The sequence below is a fragment of the Protopterus annectens genome, chromosome 2.part2 (genome assembly GCF_019279795.1).
Source record: "Protopterus annectens isolate FY-2018-M chromosome 2.part2, PAN1.0, whole genome shotgun sequence".
In the NCBI taxonomy this organism is placed as follows: Eukaryota; Metazoa; Chordata; order Ceratodontiformes; family Protopteridae; genus Protopterus; species Protopterus annectens.
This window is the reverse complement of record NC_056730.1, coordinates 439,073,522-439,096,679: the sequence shown is the minus strand read 5'-3', so window position 1 is coordinate 439,096,679 and position 23,158 is coordinate 439,073,522. Positions and strand designations below refer to the sequence as shown.

Genomic DNA, 23,158 nt, shown 5'->3' with positions numbered 1-23,158 from the left:
CCATTTACTACAGTACACCTTACATGTAGGTGATTTTGGAGAAGCCGATAGAATACAAAGCACATCAGGGAAAAGGGAATTATCCTGTGCCATCAGTGGAATTGGAGAAACCAAGCGGTTAATTTTACATTGGATAAATCCAGGGAAGCTCCTTCAAGTAAGGTCTTAAGAGGTGAGAGCAGATTTGCTTGGTTGAGAATGGGGCAATGAGGATCACAGTCGCCTTGCACCGAACAGCTTTCAGTATGAACTTGGTGATGAATGGTGTGAAGTGATAAATGTAAAGTAACCCAGGAGGCCAATAACTGGACAGAGCATCCATGGAGTTCTGTCCCCGATGAGGGAGAAGAACAAAGTACTGACTGCATTTGGTGCTCTGAGGGGATGGAAACAGATCATAGCAAGGTGTCCCCCAGCTATGAAAAATTTCCTTTACTATCACCAGATTCCAGGACCACTTGTAAGTAGGAGATCCCCGTTTAACTTGTCTGCAAGACTGCAGAACCTTCTAGGAATGTGTGTTGTAATAAAAAAGTGACAGGCCATCTCCCACTGCCACACCCTCATAGCTTTTTGGCAGAGTGAGTATGATCTGCCCCCCCACCACACACACACACACACACACACACACCCACACCCCCCACCCACACCCCCACACACACCTTGATGTACCAGATTATGGTCATATTTTGTTGGCCTGGATATTGATCACAACTTAGAGGGGTGATAAATATTGCAGTTCCTGCAGCACAATGAGATATGCCCTCATCTCTAGGATGTTTATGTGAAGACACGTTTGACCATGAACCGTGTACCATCATGCCCTCATAATAACCCCCCACACAGAACTACATGACACAGGCTGCATCTGTAGTTACTGTTGCTGTAGGGAAATGGTCTTCTTGCTGAAACCAATGGTGAAAGGAGCTACCATTCACACTAAGTCCTGGACAACAGAGTTATTCTGATGGGGAAAAACATAGGATTCTGTTTTTGAGATCACCGAGTTTGCAGTAGCCTCTACAGAATTCTCATGTAGTAACATGTGAACTGTACCATGAGAATCATCACTGCCATTAATCCTACGGCTCTCAATACTAGTCTTGTTAGAGGTTGCTCATTGCCTAGAAGAGCTTGAACTGCTTATTTCAAAGGTGCAACTCCGTCCTGTGGAAAGAAAGTGTGAATTAGTTGTGTGTCCAACACACAACTCAGAAACACTATATGTGGATGTAGGGATCAAATTGGATTGTGTTAAATTCACTGTGACACCTGGTGAAGCGGAAATTTGAAGCAGGTATTCTCCTGCCTGAAGGAAAGACTGTTTGGGGTAGCAGCCAGAAGCCAGCCATCCAGCTGTTAGGACAATTTTGAACTTCTGTAAACATAGATGAGCTGCTACAACTGCCATGCATTTGGTGAACACCCTGTGGACTGTAGAGAGACCAACTGGCATGGCTCTGAACTTAAAGTGCACCCCCCCAACGGAAGCTCAAGAACCTACTGGACTCTTCCTATATCTTTATACAAAAGGTATGCATCCTGGACATCTGTTGAGCACATCAATTCATTCTTCTTCTGAAGACAAGGAAGAACAGACTGCACCATGAGCATTTAAAATGGTGTCTTTTCGACTTGATCATTTTAGAAGGCTTAGGTACAGGGTAGGCCAGAAGACTTTTTTTTCTTTTTTGGAACTAAAAATAAGCACGAGTAATATCATGACCCTTGTTAGTCTGGTGGGTCCTCCTGGACAGCTTTTTTTTTTTTTTTGCAATATAATAATTTCTAGTATAGCAGCCTTTGACTAATTGGGTGGACATTGGGAAAGTGGGGAGGAGAGGGGGATGCTTCAAAAATAGAATTCAATAGCCTCTGGATATTATCTTTGGTACCCATCTGTCTATGTGACAGTGAGCCATAAATGAGGGCAAGATACTCAGTGCACAGGCACAAATCCATGCCATCCTCTTGCCCCTAGAGGCCATATATTGGTAAAATTAGGTTATATTGGCTAGGCTTGTAAAGACCCTTAAACTGTTAAACTAGTAATCTTCTATGAACTTATGAGGGGTAAAGGTCTCAGAATGCCTCCAGAGTGGAGCAGTCAGGCAAACCCTCAGGCGTTCTGTGGTTGTATGTTTGAGATGGGACCTCCGAATCCCTGATTTTGTGGACCTCCTCGAATTTTGGGCCTGTGTCCACTGAAGTGGCCACCTCTGTCACAGTAAGGACATTGTATGGATGGCAAGATGTACGAAACCACAGAATTCATGACACTATTTGGTTCCTGGAAAAAGATGTGCTAAGGTTTCTTGAACATAACCCCTACTGCAAAGAGTGTTCTGCCATCCTGCTCACTCTTCTGCATCCTTTCTTCTTCTGTCATACCAAATAATGCAATTCCTTCGAAGGGAGCATTAATGAAGGACACCCTAAACTGTCCAAAAAATTGCCAAGAGTGATGCCTCATGGTAATGCTAGATATGGCTGTCCTTGCTGAATCATCTACCATGTTATGGAGTAGGTGCATGGTCAGGTTAGTAATATTTGACACTGTAGACAGTGCAGCCTGGAGTAGTTTCTGCGACTTTGGCATAACTGGATTCTTCAGAGGAGATGACACTTGCTGAATGAAATCCCTCTGGAATCTGGTCATACGAGTGGCACAGCTCATAGCTTGAACTGGGAAGGAGCCTGAAGCATATGTCCACTTCCCCAGTATATCCATAGCCTAGGACTCCTTGTTGGGCAGAGGGATAGAAGTCTTCATACAACTATTTTTGGTGGCTACCACAACAGAGTTATCAGAGGAGTTTTTGCCCAAAATACTTTATCCTTAGGGGCTGAAGTATTGTTTCCATCTTCCTGGGGATTGGCTCACATGTGTCAAGCTCCTACCACAATTTCTTGTCTGCTAAGTCCACTATCTTGTCTGCTGGTAGGACCACTCAGGATGTAGAAGTCATAGTCCCACAGGCCTCAAACAGCACTGTTTTATCCTGAGAGGGGGCTTAAGCCGTCCAGGATCCCCTCTATTTTAGCAGTTCCATGATCTCACCGAAAAACACAAACATTTTTGGGGGGGCTGACATCACCAGAATGCATGTCTGAAGAGACAGACTCATTAGGTGAGTCAATGCGCTTCTTCTTGCGAGCCCTCTTCCTAGGTGGTTTGGGGAATGATGAATCTGAATCCTCCAAGGGCTGTATGCTGAATCACAGCTGGTCAGGAAGATACTGTCCAGATGACGTCAGATGAGAGGACAAACAAAAAGAGAGGGTCATGGAGTGGATCAGTGTTTGGGAGACCATATAGATCTATCTTATGAAGGGAAATGATTCTCTCCAGTGCTTTGAATGCCACTCTAACCTCAGCGAAATCATAGGAAGCCCCCTCCCCTGCTTTGGTCCAATACTGAGCAAAAACCAAAGCCCACGTACAAATCCTCTGATCAGACTGTGTGTATGGCACCAAGGTGGGGACCACAGCCAAAGTCACAAAAGCTGATGTCTCTAATACAACAAGAGGAACCATCCACGCCATCCCTTGGCCCCAAGACTCCACCTTCTTATCTGTCTGGAACCTCGATTGTAGGTTTGAATCTAAACCACAAGTTGATGAAAATTGAATCAAAGGGACTCTCTGGCCACAAGATCCAGGTGACAAGATAGATTCAGGAAAGCTGCACCCAAGGTATGGACCACTGAGGGAGCCTGGATCGGGGTGAAATGTAGGGACCCGATCAGCTTCAGATTCAATGCAGTTGCAGTGACCCCAATCTCAATTTGGGTTTTGAGGACCCTCTGCGGTAGAAGACCAAATTGAATTTGGAGGTGCTTTTAACATCTACATGATCTAGGAGAAAGAGCTCAGGAAGGCCAAGAGAGAGGTTTGTCCAATTTTTTGAGTTAGTTATGAATAGTAATCAAAGACAAATGCTCTGAATCCGCTACAGGAGTGCATACAGGGGTACAGACTACCTGTTCCTTGAGCCTCAGGATCTCCAGAGTCAAAAGAGAACCAGAAGACTCCAGCAGGCATCTTCTCAACTCCCCATCCTTGGTCTGGTTGATCTGTCTGATGGCTTCTTTATCTTGGACTGTGAAGCCAGGAAACAGAGCCCTATAAGAATAAGTTTATTCCACTGGCTGGACAAAGCTCAGGGCTCAAAGGCAAAACAAATGACGTTACAAGTAAAGGTTGAATGAGCTACCCAACATACCACATACACAACTCATGCCAGTCTTAAGGAATCTTATGCCAGCATTTTGTACACTTTTTGAAGTTGCTTGTTTAATCAATAGTTACACTATCACACACTGGCACACCAAAAAAGTTCCAGAAACAGGCAAAGAACCACAACAATTAAGTAACACTAACTACCTATATATATATATTAACTGATGTTTAATACCCAAGAGAAGACACACAGCACTAAGAAGAATTTTCAGGTGGAAACAAGATGTCTTATTCTTATAATAATTGAACAACTATCTATATATGTTTATATCCTAAAGCACATACTACTGATCCTAGTGTCTAAAATCAAAACATAGCACTATGATAAGAGTTTGAGTAGGACAAGATGGAGGAAGGCAGAATGGGAAGGGCAAAGGAAAATCTTTAATTTTCTCTCAAACAGAAAGAAGAAACCAGAACTCTGATTAAAATGCATCTAACTACAAACAGTCCTAGGACTGAAAATATCTCAGATGCAACAATTTAAATATTGCAAATATGAGAAGAAGCACCTATCTGCCAGATATGTATTGTTTCCCCAAGAGGCAGCAAATGAGATCTAGGTTAGTCAGTGAGGAGCAAGGCATCATGGGAGAAGGTTTAGGAAGGGGCTTGACTATGCAGCACTAAATGGAGCTGATCAGATCAGAGCTGGGGTTTGAGGTCCCATATGTCAGATTGGACGGACTGAATGAATAGGACCTGAAGTCACACATATGTGTTGCTAAAAAAAGCAAGATTTAATTAAACATTATCCTTCATATCTTTAAATGCTTTCTATCTAAAACTATGAGTGCAACTGCCAATTCTAAACATAGCATACTGATGGAAGAAGATAAAATCTGGCCTTAATAAATCTCTTAATAAATTAAAGTAATGTATTCACCATAACTGTGCATCTGCGCTGTCCATTTTCATTGTTCTGAGTGATCAAAAAACTATATAGCGAACCAAAGATGAAGTGGAACCAGCAGCAAAAAAGTCCAAAGCACCAAACAAAAGCAAGTTTCACAGCGCTATACCAAAAGAGTTTTATTAAAACAAAGCTTTCAGACAAACAATCCTTCAGTGTTAGATAAAATTCTAGTCAAGACATCACATCCTTTGTACTTAAAATACAAAGAAACACATGACACAGCCTACCTATCATGAATCAAACTTAATAAAGTAATTAAAAAAGACAGATAAAATTTTCATCAAAAGATCTTAAAGAAAGATGCTACATTTCATTAAATCAGAAGCTTTCGGGTTACTAACTGCTGAATAACTTAGCAAATACATATTCCACTTACAAATGCCCCGTATAAATGCATATAAATAGAGCTATATCAAAAAGAAATATTAATATATATATTTTGTAAATATATACTTATAATTAAACATATTCAATCAACAATTTATCAGAATTGTTGATAGACATAGTATGTTCATGTTCTATCTAAAATTTCATTATATGCATATAAACATTTATTGCAATACTTATCAGTACAAAAAATAGCAATTATTTATTTTATATATTGTTGTTTCTTCAAAATAGGTTTAATTGTATCTTGTTTATTCAAGCCAGGATAGGTCAGCATTTAAACGAATGATCCACTCATATTCCCTTGTATCCAATCTATTCACCATATCCCCATGCCTGATATTAGTAGTGAGGGTATCAATTACACAAAAAGAGAAGGAATGTGTAATACCAAACTCTTGTATGCATCTTGCTCTGTCCTGCGTCCACAAATCCTCTCTCACTCTCTCCCTCTCCTCCTCTTACCTGGCAGCTCCATCCTCCCTCCATTCCTCCCAATATACCCATCATCCCCTTTTTCAGCACATGTCCAATATTCCCTCAGCATCCCTTCTCAACATGTGTCCAAAATCTTTCCTGAGCTCCTCCAAACTATCCACTGTCCAACCTAATCCTATCCATCCTAGTCACACCCCTAATCCCATCCATCATAGTTTAAAAATCTTTACATCCTTAACCATCTCTGCCTTTTTGTCAATGCCACTGTCTCCAACCCATGTAACATAGCTGGTCTCACTACACTCTTGTAGACCTTCCCTTCACTCTCTTTGTAGATACCTGTCACACATCACTCCAAACACCCCACTCCTTCCACATTTCCCCCCCTTTTACTCTCTTCTTCACCCTACCTCTTCTTCCACCCACTCCATACTTCTCACCTCCCACACCCATTAACTTAAACTCATCCATCTCAACTCCTACTCCCCCATACTCGCCATTCCTCCCTCCTCCCTCCTCTCCTCACACACATATATTGTCTCTGCCCCCTGCTCATGCTGACTCCTCTGCTGCTCTTCTCTCCTCTCTACTCTCTCCTCTCTCTCACCTGATTCCTACTCTCCTACTCCTCCTACAGATCATCACAATGTCATCTGCAATCATAGGGCCTGGGCCTCCTGTCTCTTCTCATCTGTGTCTCATGTCCACTGCCACTGCAAAAGGAACCAAAGCTGATCCTTGATGTAGCTCCACCTCCACCTACCCCCTAAGCACACCCCACCCACCTCCAGTCTCACCACTGTCACACTCCCCTACACACATATCCTGTACCACTACCTGTTCTTCTCCACTCTCTTCTCCTTCCCCCCACAATACCACAACTCTTCTCTAGGCACCCTGTCATATGCTTTCTCAAGTCTACAAAAAGTCTACATGCAACTCCAATGCAACCTTCTCTCTGTATTCTCCATCAACATCTCTCAGCAGAGCAAACATTGCATCTGTAGTGCTTTTCCTGGCCTCTCCTCTCTTGTGAGTACCTTTCCCTCACTATCCAAACTCTTGTATATGTTGGGCTAAAGAAGTTTTAACTACCTTTCTTCTTATTTCTGACTTATGTTCCACAATTCTATCTCTTAGCCTTCTTGTTGATTTACCAACATAAAAACATGGACATTGCTGGCATAAAGCTAAATAAATAACATTACTTGTATTGCATGTAGCTGTACAATGAAATTCAAATTTCTTCCCATTACGTGGATATACAAATTCAGTCACTGTAACTATACTGGTACAATATACACAATTGTAGCATGGATCGGTACCTTTCCTATTATACAAAAAGAAGTTATGTACCTACCATAATGTTCCATGTTAGTTGTCTTCATCTCGACTTCCTTCTTGCTGTTTGGGTCTGGAGCCGATCCTCGGCTCCGACTTGGCCATCTTCTATAGCTGTTTACTGGCTCGTGGCTACCCCTTATCCCAGCATGCCCAGCATCAGCTACCCAGATCTCGTTTGTGACAGCGCACACCAGACATAAGTAGAGTAACCAGTTCCTAAAAACTGGTTGTCCACTACACCTAAACAAGGAAAGAGTTATAAATTACCTGGCATGTGAAGTAATAAAAAGATGCTCAGCCAGTGAAAACAAAAGGGAACTCCTAACAATCCTCTAGGAAGGGGAAAGGAGGGAGGGACGCAAGAAGGAAGGCGAGATGAAGACAACTAACATGGAACGTTATGGTAGGTACATAACTTCTTTATGTTAAGTTGTCCATCTCGCCTTCATTCTTGATGTTTGGGACAGCGTCCCTAGCACCTAAAATTCCGGGTGGCTCATTGGAACAGACTCTTCAGAACAGTAGAACCTAAGGAAGCTCTGCTCCGGGAGACCATATCTACCTTGTAATGAGAGATAAAAGTGTGAGGTTTGCCCAAGTGGCAGCTGCATACAATGAGTCTATGGGCAACCTAGACTGAAAGGCTACAGATGTGGCTAATGCTCTAGTGGAATGACCTTTTGGTTTAGCTGGTAGCTCTTTATTTTGTAACTGATAAATAAAGGCAATAGTATCAGATAACCATCTGGATAAGGTCACTTTAAAAACTGAAAGGCCTTGTTTGTTGAAAGCATAAGAAAGAAATAACTGGTCTGACTTTCTTAGTTCCTTAGTTCTATGGAGGTAAAAACGCAATTGTCTGTGTACATCCAATTGGTGGAGCTTGTATTCTGCCTTGTTGCTGTGATTAGGAAAGAAAACTGGGAGATCTATGGAGTGATTTAAATTGTTCTCTGAGCAGACTTTAGGAATAAAGGACGGACTGGTCCTCAGAGAAACTCTGTCCTTGTGAAACACCAGGTAAGGAGGACGAAAGTACAGTTTTGTACCTACCATAAATGTAGATGTCCGATAGGTATGCATCTGCAGTCATCACATATGGGTTGTCCTGCCTCAGGCAGCCCTTCGGTCGGCCGGATTCCAAAGTCTGGGTCTGGCCTCGGCTGATGTCGCACTTTCCCCGACGTCAGAGCGTCTGGGGTATAAAAGCATCAGCCGACGCCATTTTCCTCAGTTTTTCTTGCCCCAGATGCCAGGTGCCCTCTAAGGAAGGCTAAAATTTGGAGATATGCATTGCAAAAACAAATCCAAACATGCACAGTACTATAAAAACAAATACACCATAAAAGATCCCCCCAGCTAGCTATAAGAGGGGTAAGTACCCAAGAAGTATACCACAGAGGGGAAGGAGGGAGGGTAAACCTGACTGCAGATGCACACCTATCGGACATCTACATTTATGGTAGGTACAAAACTGTACTATGTCCTTCAAGGATGCATCTGCAGTCATCACATATGGGTAGAATACCACAGCCAATCTGGGGGTGGAGGTACTAAGTAAAGGATGGTGTAGCTAAGATACCCTGCAGGAATGCCGTAGCAAAGCCTGCTCTGGATCTGGAGTATAAAGGTAAATTGTAATGCTTGGCAAATGTATGCATGGAGCTCCATGTAGCAGCTTCTAAAATGTCCTTGGTAGCCACCCCTCTAAGGAAGGCTGTGGTGGTGGCTGTGGCTCTCGTGGAATGAGGTCTAATGTCAGCTGGCACAGTTTTTCCATGAAAGGAGTAACAAAAACGAATGCAATTTCCTATCCACTTTGAAATTGTCTGTTTGGAAATTGCTTTTCCTTGTGCCCCAGCAGCATATGTTACAAACAGCTGGTCAGTCTTTCTGTAACTTTTAGTTCTGTCCAAGTAGTAGCGCAACTGTCTGTGTATGTCCAGGGTGTGCAGAAGTTTCTCCCCTTTATTTTGTGGTTGTGGGAAGAATGTAGGCAAGTGAATAGCTTGGTTCAAAGATACCCTGGATACCACCTTTGGCATAAATGTAGGATTGGTTCTCAATGAAACTCTGTCCTGATGAAAGATAAGAAATGGCTGTACTGCCATTAGAGCTTGTAACTCATACTCTTCTTGCTGAGGTTATGGCCAGAAGGAAGGCAGTTTTCCAAGACAGAAACTGAAGATCTGCAGATGCTGCTGGTTCAAAGGGAGGAAGTGTTAGTTTTTCCAACACGAAGTTGAGGTCCCAAGTAGGTAGAGGTGGATTCCTTGGAGGATTGATGTTTTTGATTCCCCTTAGAAACTGTCTCAGGAGAGGATGAGAGAAGACAGGTGGATTAACATTGTATTCTGCTGAAATTGCTGAGGCATGTATCTTAATGGAAGAGTAAGACAGGCCGTTGTGGAACAATTCTGCCAAATATTCCAGTATATGTGCCATGTTCATCACTGTCACATCTAGGCCCTTTGTTGTGTTCCAAGTGTGAAATCTTTTCCATTTTGCTGAATATGCCTTCCTTGTGGAAGGCCGAGCTTCCATAATAATATCCTTCACTCTCTGGGATAGCTTATCCTGAGGAGGAGTCATGGTATTTTCCAGGCAGTTAGCTGCAAGGTTTTCAGGTTGGAATGCAGAGTCTTGAAATTGTGCTGCGTCAGTAGAAGTGGCCATAGGGGGAGAGGCCACGGTTTAGTCTGTGACATGCTCTTTAACAGTGGGTACCAGTGCTGTCTTGGCCAGTTTGGAGCTATCAGAATCACTCTGGGCTGCTCTGTCCTGATCTTCAGTAAGACCTTGGTCATTAATGGGAGAGGTGGAAAAGCATACACTGTTAGAGCTTTCCAGCTGAAAGAGAGAGCGTCCACTTTCCATGCTTGTGGTGGTATGTCCTTGAGCAGAATTTCTTCAGTTGATGATTGTGGGGGGAGGCGAACAGATCTATTTCCGGCCTTCCCCATGATTGTGTTATGAGTAAGAAGATGTCTGGGTGCAGCATCCATTCGTGTGCATCCATGATATTTCTGCTTAAGCTGTCTGCCAATATATTGTTTTTCCCTGGCACGAACTGGGACTGCAGCTGTATATTGAGTTTCAAGGAAAGTTCCCATAGATTCATTGCCAGTCTGCAAAGAGGGTAGGAATGGGTGCCTCCTTGCTTGTTTATGTACCAAATAACTGTGGTGTTGTCTGTCCTTATGAGTAGGTGGCCTTGATGAAGAAAAGGTTTGAAGTCCTCGATTGCTTGTATCACTGCCAGCATTTCCTTTTGGTTTATGTGCATGCGCAGCTCTCTTTGTGACCATAGCCCTTGGATACATTTGCCCTCCATGTGTGCTCCCCAACCTTGGTTTGAAGCGTCCGTAGTGATGGTTTGGTTGGCTCTTGGCTTGCTGAAGGGCAACCCGCTGTTCGACTGGCAGGCTTGAGCCCACCACAGAAATTCCTTTTGGAGGCATGGAATGAGTGGGATCAAGGTTTCTAAGCTGTGACTGTGCCGAGTCCATAAACTCCTTAGGTACCATTGTAATTTTCTCATATGCAGCCTTGCTTGTGGGATCAGAAAAATGCAAGATGCCATGTAACCCAGGGCCTGCAGGATTTTCCTTGCAGTCAGCTGAGTTTGTCTCATTACATTCTTGACGTAATCCGGTAGTTTTTGTTTTTCTTCTGTGAGAAAGGCCATTTGGGTGGTTGTGTCTAGATCCGCACCCAGAAAAGTTATTCTTTGGGATGGAACAAGTCTTGATTTGTGGATGTTGACTGTATATCCCAAGGCCTGCAGTAGGTGGATGGCATAATCCAAGTCCTTTAACAAAGTTTGCCTGCTGTCCGCTTGTATAACGCAGTCGTCCAGATATGGGTAAATTTGAATCCCCTGAAGTCTGCAGTGTGCAATTACTGATGCCAGGCATTTCGTGAATACTCTGGGCGCAGTAGATAAGCCAAAGGGCAATGCTGAGAATTGATAATGCTCTGACCCTGCAAGAAATCTGAGGTGTCTTCTGCAACTTTGTCTGATAGGGACATGCAGGTATGCCTCTTTGAGGTCTAGAGTCACCAGCCAAGACCCCTTGCCCAGCATGGGAAGGAGTTGCTGTAGAGTCAGCATTTTGAATTTTGGCACAATGAGGTAAGTATTCAGTGCGGACAAGTCGAGAATAGGCCTCCATTGATTTTCTTTTCTTGGAACAAGGAATAATCTGGAGTAAAATCCTAGGCCTTGTTCTGAAAGAGGTACCTTTTCTATAGCTTTCATTTGTATTAAGTTGGAAATTTGTTTCAAAGCCTCTGCCCTCTGATTTGGTGGCAGGTCTGACATGCCTTTTCTTTTTGGCAATGTGTGGAAATGGAACCTGTATCCTTTGTCTATTATTTGCAGTGTCCATGTGTCCCTTGTAATGCTGTGCCAATTTTTGAAAATAAAGAAAGCTTTCCGCCCAAAGGTGCTTCTAATTGAGCCCTGGTCATGGAGTCAAAACAAAGTAATTGAGTCTGTCCTGGTGTAGCAGTTGTAGTTCCTGCACTACCTCTCTGGTTGGGAGGCTGCCATTGACGGCCTCTGTAGGAGCCTCTAGCTTGCCCTCTACCTCTGGCACGTCTATTCCTGCCTCTCTGAGATCTGTCTGAGTCCGGAAAGGACCAATTCTTAGTAGGCCAATTTCTTCTGAATCTCGGTGGTTGGACTTGCAAAAAGTCTTTGACTGTTTGCACAGATTTTGCCTTTTCTTCAAATTTCTTTAAGACCTCTTGAGCCGTGGAACCAAATAATTTTTGCTTTTCCATAGGAGCATCCAAAAGCTTAGCTTTAACATGGTCTGGCAGAGATTGTTCCTTCAGCCAGGCATGCCTACGTATGACTGCACCTGTCATAGCTGACCTACATGAAGCTTCCAATGCATCATAACCACACTGCAAGAAATGGTTACTAACCTGCTGGGAGTTATGTACCAGATCCTGAAGAGATTTGCGATCAAGGGGTTCAGAAGACAATTTCTTATGCAATTCATCTCTTGGTACCGTATCATATGAAATTGACAATTTAATGCCCTCATGGAAAGAGTTGCAGAAGTATACACTTTCTTACGCCATCTCTCTAAAGCTCTGGACTCCCTTTCAGAGGGTAGAGGATTTCTAGCAGTGGCAGCTGCAACCCCTTTTGGGCCCTGGGAAATAGTTTCTGGATCAGCAGAGTGGGCCTTATACAGGTGTAGATGTGAGTCCGGGACCCTGTAGTACCTATCAGGTTTGGCAGGAGCCGGAGGGAGAGAGTCAGGGGCTGTACTAGTCAATAACATTCAAAACAGGAGGTATAGCTAAAGGCCTATGCTGAGGTAAATGTAAAAAGGTCCTTAATCTCTTGCTAGAATCAGAGAATTCCTGACCCTGCCATTGAAAATGTTCTCTCAGAGTGTAATGTCTCTCCAAAGGAAAACTCTTCAGGAGGGGAGGCCGAGGGAATAGATTCTTCTGCATCAGAGTCCTCGTAGGCCAAATAAGCCTCCTCCTGGTGGTCTGACAAAGTAGAGCCATCAGTGGACTCATCTGAGGAGTGGGGTTCAGAGGGCTCAACCCTGGGCCTTTTGTCTGGAGGTGGTTGAGAGCCCCTGTCCGGATGAGGTTGAGAACCTCTAATTAAGGAGATAAGATCCTCTGCTAAGCTAAGAATCTGTGAGCCAGTAGAAGGTCTCTGAGAGGTAACCTTGGGAGGCAAAGCTTTAGTAAGTTTAGCAGCTTTAGCCCTAGAGAAAGCCTTAATGGACATGGATGCAGGAGGTCTGGCTGCACCACGTGCAGGAGTAGACTTGTCTAAAGGAATGGTGTCGGAAGGTTCCTGGACACCAGTTTCAGAAGGTAATTCAATAACCGACTCGGCTGGGGCCTCCGGGGCCGAGGTAGTCGGTTGTGCGATTTCGGTAATCGGAAGTACCAAGGACTCTGTTTCAGCCGAGACCGAGACACTCGTGGTAGGCCTGACCGTGGTTTCAGCCGAAACCGCGGCCCGCGTGTGTCGGTCCTTGTCCTTCCGTTTCTTAACTAAATGCGAAGTCGGAGTCTCCGACGGCATATTGTAAGCAAAACTAGCACCAAAGAATTCCTCTGCAAACTCCGACTGACGTCTAAGAGTTCGTCGGTTGAAGGAAGCACAGGCTGAACAGGCCGAGACGTCATGATCTGGGCCTAGGCAGGGGAGGCAGTAAGAGTGGAAATCCTTATGAGGTATTTGTTTCCCACAAGTTAAACAATTATTAACTTTATCTGACATCGGCTGAGGCAAGAAAGAGTCCCCAATGGGGTACTTAGCTTTTTCGAAGGTAGCTGAATCACAGGAGCTGGCCGACCGGCACTTGCGAACTGCTTCTGGTTCGGGCACCACGCGGCAAGAAAGACTGGGGAAAATGGTGTCGGCTGATGCTTTTATACCCCAGACGCTCTGACGTCGGGGAAAGTGCGACATCAGCAGAGGCCAGACCCAGACTTTGGAATCCGGCCTACCGAAGGGCTGCCTGAGGCAGGACAACCCATATGTGATGACTGCAGATGCATCCTTGAAGGACATCACACAGTGCTTGAAGTTCTGAGACACGTCTAGCTGAAGTGATAGCAACCAGAAAAAGTGTCTTCCAAGAAAGAAATTTTTAAGAACATGATGCTGCCAGTTCAAAGGGAGGCAAAATTAAGGAAGCTAAAACTAAATTGAGATTCCAAGGAGGAGGAGGATCTCTAACTGGGGGTCTAAGAAGAGATGTTCCTTTCATAAAGGCCTTGCAGAGCTTATGAGACATTATGCTAGAATTAAACATACCGATATGAAAATTAGAAATGGCAGCTAGTTGTACTTTAATGGTAGCGGAAGCCGGACCAGACTGAAAAAGCTGTGTTAGAAATTCAAGAATTTCATGGACTGGGGCCGAGAAAGGATCCAAATCTCCAGATTCTGCCCAGTAAGAAAACAGTTTCCATTTACTGGCATACATTTTCCTCATAGTAGGCTTATGTGAGGAAACAATAATATCATGGACTGCTGGGGAGATGTTGGAAAACCTGGCTAAGGTTGGAAGTGGAGTAACCAAGCTGTGAGCTGGAGAGTTTGAAGGGATTGGTGCAACCCGCCTGATTGGTGAATCAGAAGCTCTGGAACTGGGTCCAGAATCCACAGTTGATCCAGAAGGTGAAGGTGTAGGAACGGGAACCATATCTGTCGAGGCCAATATGGGGCAATGAGGATCATTTTGCAACCCAACGATTTTGCTTTCTGTATGAGTCTTGGAATTAGGGGAAAAGGGAAAAAGCGTAAAGGAGTCCCTGAGGCCAATCGTGGACTACAGCATCTCTGGGTATGTGAACTGGAAGAAGAAGTAGGGAGAAGTAGCTGCTGCATTTGTTGTTGAGAGGAGTGGCAAATAGGTCACAGCAAGGCTGTCCCCATTTGCAGAAGATCAGTTCCACAACTTCCTGATTCAGAGACTACTCTTGAGGCATGAGGATAGCTCTGCTGAGCCTGTCCGCTATGACGTTGGATTTCCCAGGGATGTGCGTTGCTATCAGAAAACGTTGGGAGGAAATCGCCGATTGCCACAGTCTGAGTGCTTCTCAACACAAGAGGTAAGACCTTGTCCCACCCTGTTTGTTGATGTACCACACCACTGACATGTTGTCTGTTTGAATTGCAATGGTCCCGGAAGGAAGAGAGTCTTGAAGGGTTTGCAACGCTAGGAGAAAGTACAGTTTTGTACCTACCATAAATGTAGATGTTAGAGTGTCTTCACTGCTGCAGTCATTGCACTTGGGTTATCCTGCCGTCAGGCGGTCCCGCAGTCGGACAGAGTTCCAAAGTCTTGGTCCGGTGTCGGTTGCTGTTGCCTCTTCCCTGACGTCAGTGCGCCATGGGGTGTATAAGATGCAGCCGATGCAGTTTTTCTTGCCCCCAAATAGGTAGGCAATACATATTGCTAATAAAACATACATGAAAAATAAAACCAAAATGTTCAGTTACCAGCAAATACACCACATAGGTAGTACAGGGTAGAAAAGTGTAGATAAGTCCCAGCTAAGAAAGAGGGGATGGAGGGAGGGTAACCTGGACTGCAGCAGTGAAGACACTCTAACATCTACATTTATGGTAGGTACAAAACTGTACTATGTTCATCGTGTTTCACTGCTGCAGTCATTACACTTGGGTAGAATCCCAAAGCTGAGGTCGGATGGCTGGTTCTATAGAGGATTTGGGGTGGCTAAAAGGCCCTGCAGCACTGCAGTGGTAAAGCCAGCTCTGGATCTAGAATAAAAAGGCAAGTGATAATGCTTGGTAAAGGTGTGCATTGAACTCCAAGTTGCAGCTTCCAAGTTATCTTTGGTAGGTACTCCTCTAAGGTAGGCAGTTGAAGTGGCTGTTGCCCTGGTGGAATGTGGCTTAATGTTACTAGGTACAGGTTTCCCATGCTCTGTGTAACAGAAACGGATACAGTGTCCTATCCACTTTGAAATGGTCTGCTTTGAAATAGCCTTTGCCTGTGATCCTGCAGCATATGCCACAAACAATTGCTCAGTTTTTCTGAAAGCTTTTGTTTTGTCCAAGTAGAAACGTAACGGTCTGTGAATGTCCAATGAATGCAGAAGTCTTTCCCCTTTATTCTGGGGATTTGAATAAAAGTTGGCAAGTGAATAGTTTGGTTAAGAGCCACACTGGAAACTACCTTTGGCATAAATGAAGGGTTTGTTCTTAAGGAAACCCTGTCTTTGTGGAAAATGATGAAAGGCTCCACTGCCATTAGTGCCTGTAACTCTGAGACTCTTTGTGCTGAGGTTATTGCCAGAAGCAGAGCAGTTTTCCATGACACATTTTAATTTTGCTGAATTGGCTGGCTCAAAAGGAGGTAAAATTAGTTTTTCCAAGACAAAATTGAGGTCCCAAGTTGGTGTTGATGCTCTCCGGGGCGGTGTTATGTTTTTAGCCCCTCTGAGGTATTGCTTTAGCAATGGATGAGAGAATATAGGAGGATCTGTGTTGTAATGAGCGGAGATGGCAGAGGCGTGGATCTTAATGGATGAAAAGGATAGTCCTTTGTCCAGCATCTCAGTTAAGTATTGTAAAATCTGAGGAACATTTGGGACAAGAGGGTCAAAGCTTTGAGCCTGGTTCCAGGCACAGAATCTCTTCCACTTTTCTGAATAAGATTTCCTGGTGCTAGGCCTCCTGGCCTCTAAAATGACATCCATAACAGCTTTAGAGAGAGGTGTTGTCTGCTTGACTAAGGAATCTGCCATGCAGCCAGGTTTAAGGTTCTGAGCTGACTGTGCAGGATCCGATTGTTTTGTTGAGTTAGCAGGTGTGGAGTTAGAGGTAAAATCCATGGTGGTCCTTGAGCTAAGTTCTTTAAGATTGGGTACTAGTGCTGGTGTGGCCAGTCTGGGGCAATCAGGATCATCTGTGGTTTTGGAGTACCTTTGAAAGGAGAGGCAGTGGTGGGAAGGCATAAACTTTTAGGCTTTTCCAGTTGAACGAGAGAGCATCCACTTTCCATGCTTGTGTGTGATAAGTTCTTGTGCAAAATTTTTGTAGTTGGCAATTCAGTGGGGAGGCAAAAAGATCCATGTCTGGGCACCCCCATTTTTGCGTTATCATGCTGAATACTTGTGGATTCAATTTCCACTCGTGAGGATCCATGATGTTTCTGCTTAAGTCGTCTGCCAGAGTATTTTTCTTTCCTGGCAGGAATTGTGCTTGCAGATGAACTTGATAGGTTAGAGCTGTGTTCCACAAGGTCATGGCTTGTCTGCATAGGGGATAAGAATGAGTGCCCCCTTGCTTGTTTATGTACCACATAACTGTGGTGTTGTCTGTCTTTAAAAGTAGTTGTCCTGGATGTAGAAGGTCCTTGAAAGCTGTTAGGGCATTTTGCACAGCTAACATCTCTTTGATTGATGTGAAGGTGCATTTGGTCTGCGGCCCACCTGCCCTGAATACATTTTCCTGCCATATGTACTCCCCAGACGTAATCCGAAGCATCTGTTGTTAGTGTTTGCCTGGCTGTGGGTAGAATGAAGTGCTGTCCCTTGTTGAGGTGACATGCCTGTGCCCACCATCGAAACTTGTTGTAGGCAGGGAATTAGTGGTATAACTGCTTCCAAACTGTGACAGTGTTGAGTCCAAACACTTTTTAGGTACCACTGTAATTTCCTCATATGCAGTCTGGCATATGGAATTAGCAGAATGCAGGATGCCATGAATCCCAAGGCCTGCAGAATTTTTCTTGCAGGGAGTTGGGTTTTTGTTGCCATCAATTGAAAGTACTGAGTCAGCTGTTCTTGCTTGTCTGGCGTGAGAAGCCATCTGGGCCATTGTATTTAAGCTGGCACCCAGGAATATTATCTCTTTTCGTTTACTGTGTACCCCAGGCAAATTAGCAACCTTTTTACAAACACCAGATGCTTTAAAAGAATGTCCCTGCTCTCTGCTTGAATAAGGCAGTCGTCCAAGTATGGATATATTTGAATTCCTTTTTGTCTGCAAAATGCAATTACTGGTGCCAGGCACTTTGTGAAGACCCTGGGCGCAGTAGATAAGCCAAAGGGCAGTGCAGAGAATTGGTAATGCACTGAACCAGCAATGAATCTGAGGTATCTTCTGCAGTTTTGTCTGATAGGGGCATGCAGGTATGCCTCTTTGAGGTCCAAAGTAACAAGCCAAGCCTTCTTGCCCAGCATGGGTAGAAGCTGCTGTAGTGTCAACATTGAATTTTGGAACATCCAGGTAAGTATTTAGAGTAGAGAGGTCTAGTATGGGTCTCCAGGCTTTGTCCTTTCTGGGGACCAGGAAGAGACTTGAGTAAAATCCTTGTCCTTGTTCCTGTTGTGGCACTTTTTGAATAGCTCTCATGTCCATGAGGGCTGTAATTTGTTTTTGTGCCTCTGCCCATTGATTTTGTGACAGGTCTGGCATTCCTTTTAACCTTGGTAGAGTGTGAAAGTGGAACCTGTAACCTTGAGACACAATATTTAGAACCCATTTGTCTTGGGTGATAATATGCCAATTTTGAGAAACAAGTGCTAGTTTTCCCCCTAAGGCAGCTGCCAAAAGGTAAGTGCTTGGCATTCGAAGGGAGAAGTCATTGGGACTGTTTCCTATAAGGTTGTGACTTGTCTTCACCTCCTTTTGGGGTTGAAGCACCCCACTGTCATTGTCTGTAGGAGCCTTGGGGCTGCGATCTGCCTCTTGGGCGTCTGTATCTGCCTCTTTGTGGTCTGTCTGGCACTGGAAAGGACCAATTCTTTGAAGGCCAATTTCTGCTAAATCGAGGTGGCTGTACCTGTAAGAAATCCTTCACTGTTTGCATAGATTTTGCCTTATCCTCCATTTTCTTTAATACCTCTTCTGCCTTAACACCAAATAAAATATCCTGCTGTAAAGGGCCATCCAATAATTTTGCCTTAACATGATCAGGTAAAACTTATTCTTTTAACCAATCATGCCTTCGAATCACAGATCCTGTAACTGCTGCTCTACAAGAAGCCTCTAATGAATCAAAACCACATTGCAGAGTATGTTTTCCCACTTGTTCAGCTGCATGCAATAAATCTTGTATTTCCTTATAGTCGGGATGTTCTGAACTTGTAAGCATTTTCTGTTTTAACAGAGACATTAAATATTGTTGGTATTTAAGCATGTGAAACTGGCAATTTAAAGCTCTCACTGCTAAAGTTGCAGAAGTTTAAACTTTCTTCCCCCATCTGTCTAATGCTCTAGAATCCCTGTCAGAGGGAACTGGATTTTTAGCCGTGGAAGCCTTTACCCCTTTGGGACCCTGGGAAATAGTTTTGGGGTCAGCAACAGGGTTTCTATAAAGAAATTTGTGAGAGTCGGGGACTCTGTAGTACCTATCAGGCTTGACTGGAGCAGGGGGCAAAGAATCAGGATTTAAACTAAATTCAGAGAACACATCATCCACAATATCTAACACTGGCGGAATAGCAAGGGGTCTGTGTTGAGGCAATAACAGAAAGTCTCCGAGCCTTTTCTTGGATACTGAGTAGTCCTGGCCCTCCCAGTGGAAATGTTCCCTCATGGTATGTAAAGTTTCCCCAAAAGAGTAATCCTCAGGAGGAGAGGCTGAAGGAATTGATTCTTCAGCATCAGAGTCCTTAAAAGGGTGTAAAGAGTATCCCTGGTTTGAAGAGGAATCAGAAGAAATGGAAACCTGGTCAGAGGAATCATAATCTGTATCCTGCCTAGGCCTTTTATCAGGAGGTGGATGGGTAACCCTGATCAGAGTAATTAAGTCTTCGGCTATTTTGAGCAACTGTTTTTTAGGCATGGAGACCTGTCCAGGTGAATGCTGTACTTGCTTCTTTGTCTTTAAAGGAGTCTTAGACTTGGCTGTAGTTTATATGGTAAGCTGTGAAGGTCTGAAAACACCCTCAGAAGCCGATGCCTGCTCAGCGGCTCCGGACCCATCTGAAGGGTTAGTTTCGGTAGGCCCAACACCTTGAGTACCCTGAGGCCTAGACATCTCCACGTGGGAGTCGGAGGCGGCCTGTGGTTCAGAGGTAGTGGGTGTCAGGGGCTGCGAAAGCACCTCACTGAGAACCGGCGAACTGGCGACTGGCCTAGAAGAGGCTTCATCGTCAGTTTTGGGCCTCGGATGCCTGTCCTTATCCTTGTCTTTGCGTTTTTTGTGTATTCTGGTAGTCGGTTGTTCCGACGGCATGGTATAATTAAACCTTCGGCCAAAGTAGTGGTGAGCAAAATCAAACAGACGTTTAATGGTGCTTTTGTTAAATCTAGCACAAAACTGTCAACGAAAGCACGTCACTGAGAACCGGCGAACTGGTGACTGGCCTAGAAGAGGCTTCATTGTCAGTTTTGGGCCTCGGATGCCTGTCCTTATCTTTGCGTTTTTTGTGTATTCCGGTCGTCGGTTGTTCCGACGGCATGGTATAATTAAACCTTCGGCCAAAGTAGTGGCGAGCAAAATCAAACAGACGTTTAATAGTGCGTTTGTTAAATCTAGCACAAAACCGACAACTAGTGACGTCGTGGTCTGGGCCTAGGCATGGAATACAGTAAGAATGAAAATCCTTATGAGGTATTTGCTTCCCACAAGAAATACAATTATTAACTTTTACTGACATCAGTCTGAGGCAAGAAAAAGTTTCCCCAACGGGGTGCTTAGCTTTATTGAAGACTTCGGTTCTGAAATTCGAATTGAAAATCTCAGGAGTCGGCCGACCGGCACTTGCAAACCGTTTTTGCTTTGGGCACCGCGGGGCAAGAAAGACTGAAGAAAATGGCATCGGCTGCATCTTGTATACCCCTGGCGCACTGACGTCAGGGAAGAGGCGACAGCAACAGACACCAGATCAAGACTTTGGAACTCTGGCCGACTGCGGGACCGCCTGACGGCAGGATAACCCAAGTGTAATGGACTGCAGCAGTGAAACACGATGAACATCCGCTCTCATTTCTAGGACATTGATATGCAGATGGTACTCGTGAGGTTGCCAAGTGCCTTGGACTGTCCTGCCTAGATAATGCCCCCCCCCCCACCCTATCAGGGAGGCATCCATGGTCACTGTGGCTACCGGAGGGGGTTGTATGAAAGATCTGCCCTGAATTACTAGTGGAGAGACCATCCACCAAGAAAGGTACCTTTTGCATGTTTCTGTGATCAGGATTCATGTGAGACATGGGTAGTTCCTGGAAAGTCCACTGCGTGAAAAGAAGCCACTGAAGGATTCTTATGTGGAAACGCTAATGGGACAAGAAGAATGGCAGCTGCCATGGAGCCTAGAGCTTGGAGGACATGTCTGACTTGAACCTTTTTACTCTGCATTAGAATTAACACTGGTTGACGAATAGTGGAAACTCTTTCCTGTGGTAATCTTGCAAATGCTTCTTTTGTGTTTAATTCTGCTCCTATGTATGTGATAGACTGACAGGGCAACAATGCAGATTTTTTTAAATTTACTGTAATGCCTAGTTGAGTGCATGATGTGATTGTATAATCCCGTGCCTCTAAGAATTGACGCCTGGTTGTAGCAGTCAGGAGCCAGTCGTCTAGATAGGGAAACACCTGGAATCCTTGAAGCCTCAGATGAGCCGTGACTACTTTAAGAAGTCATTCACACTATTCAAATATGAATGAAAGTTTATTAATTCATCACTACTGCCATGTCAAGCTAAAATAATATCCACAAACACGTTTGTAGAATAATATTTTATATGCATCTATTTGCTTGGCTAAAGATATTTTCTTTTTCCCATCTACTTAAAGTTAAGTTTGCATAGGTGTTCGCTGTCCCCATAGCTATACCAGAAACTTGTTGGTGAAACACTAGTCAAATAACCTCTCAAAAGTTTTCTCCAAATATACTAGTGTTTCTAGCTATATTAAAGCCACAGGATACTTTCTTACACAACTGTTTAAGTTGTATAATGAAAGTTTAGAAAATAATTTCCTATTAGTAACACTAGACATTAAATCCCTTTTCACTGTAATGAGAACGGAATAGAGAAAATAAGAGAAGTTTTGTTGGAATATGGCCATCTCCCTGCTAGACGTATAGAAACAATTTGTGAGAATTTGGATATAGTCCTACAAAATAATGTGTTTGCATTTAATAAACAGCTATACCAACACGTTTATGGTATAGCTATGGGGACAGCGATTGCCAACACCTATTCTACAAACGTTTTGTGGATATTTTTTTAGCTTGGCATGGCATTAGTGATGAATTAATAAGCTTTCATTCATATTTGAATAGTGTGAATGACTTTTTAACATTTGAAATAAACTATTCAGATTCAAGTATAAATATTTTGGATGTACCTTTGTCTAAAACAGCAACTGGGCTAGATACTAGTATATATAAAAAAGAAATAGAAGCAAACAAATATTTACACAAAACCAGTATGCATGCTAGGCCTTTTTTAAAGGCATCCCTAGATGGCAATATCTACATGTTAGTAGGTTAAACACCCAACATGAAGTATGTCAAACAGATGCAAGAGATGACCGATGAATTTGTAGAAAGAGGTTATAATTTAAATGATTTGGATGAAGCCAGAAATTAAATTATGTCTATGAGACATGGGATGGCTGAGTGCCATACATTCCTTGTCCGATAATACCCTAAGGTACCTAATGACCTTTAGTAAAACAAGTAAAAGCATAGAGGAAGTTATTAGAAAAAAACAGTATATATTGAAAGCTATGCCGGATTATGGTAAATAGATTCCAGATAGACCATATTTCACCTATAGAAATTGCAATAGTCTTAATAAATGTCTATGCTATAAAGATTTTAATTTGAATAGAACAGAACCCATGTTGTATAGTAGGAAAGGTACCTATCCCATGCTACAATTGTGTATGTTGTGGCAGTATAGTTACAATAACTGAATTTGTACATCCATGTAATGTTAAGAAATTTGAATTTTGTTGTACAGCTACATGCAATACAAGTAATGTTATTTATTTAGTTTTATGCCAACAATGCCCATGTTTTTATATTGGTAAATCAACAAGAAGGCTAATAGATAGAATTGTGGAACATAAGTCAGAAATAAGAAGAAAGGTAGTTAAAAATTCTTTAGCCCAACATGTACAAGAGTTGGGTACACTACACATTCCTTCTCTTTTTGTGTAAAAGATACCCTCACTACTAACATCAGGCGTGGGGATATGGTAAACAGATTGGATACAAGGGAATGAGTGGATCATTCGTTTAAATGTTGACGCATATCTTGGCTTGAATAAACAAGTTACAGTTAAACCTATTTTGAAGAAGAAACAACATGTAAAATAAATAATTGCTATTTTTTGTAC

At 43.4% G+C, this 23,158-nt stretch overlaps 1 protein-coding gene across 1 annotated transcript in view; it reads right to left on the bottom strand.

The window, feature by feature from the left end:
- ANKRA2 (ankyrin repeat family A member 2) overlaps positions 1-23,158 on the bottom strand; it is a 536,537-nt gene that overhangs the window by 349,325 nt on the left and 164,054 nt on the right. Inside the window, exon 7 of the mRNA XM_044063946.1 lies at positions 1,072-1,090. Coding sequence (XP_043919881.1) covers positions 1,072-1,090 — 19 coding nt within the window. The remainder of the gene's footprint in view (positions 1-1,071; positions 1,091-23,158) is intronic.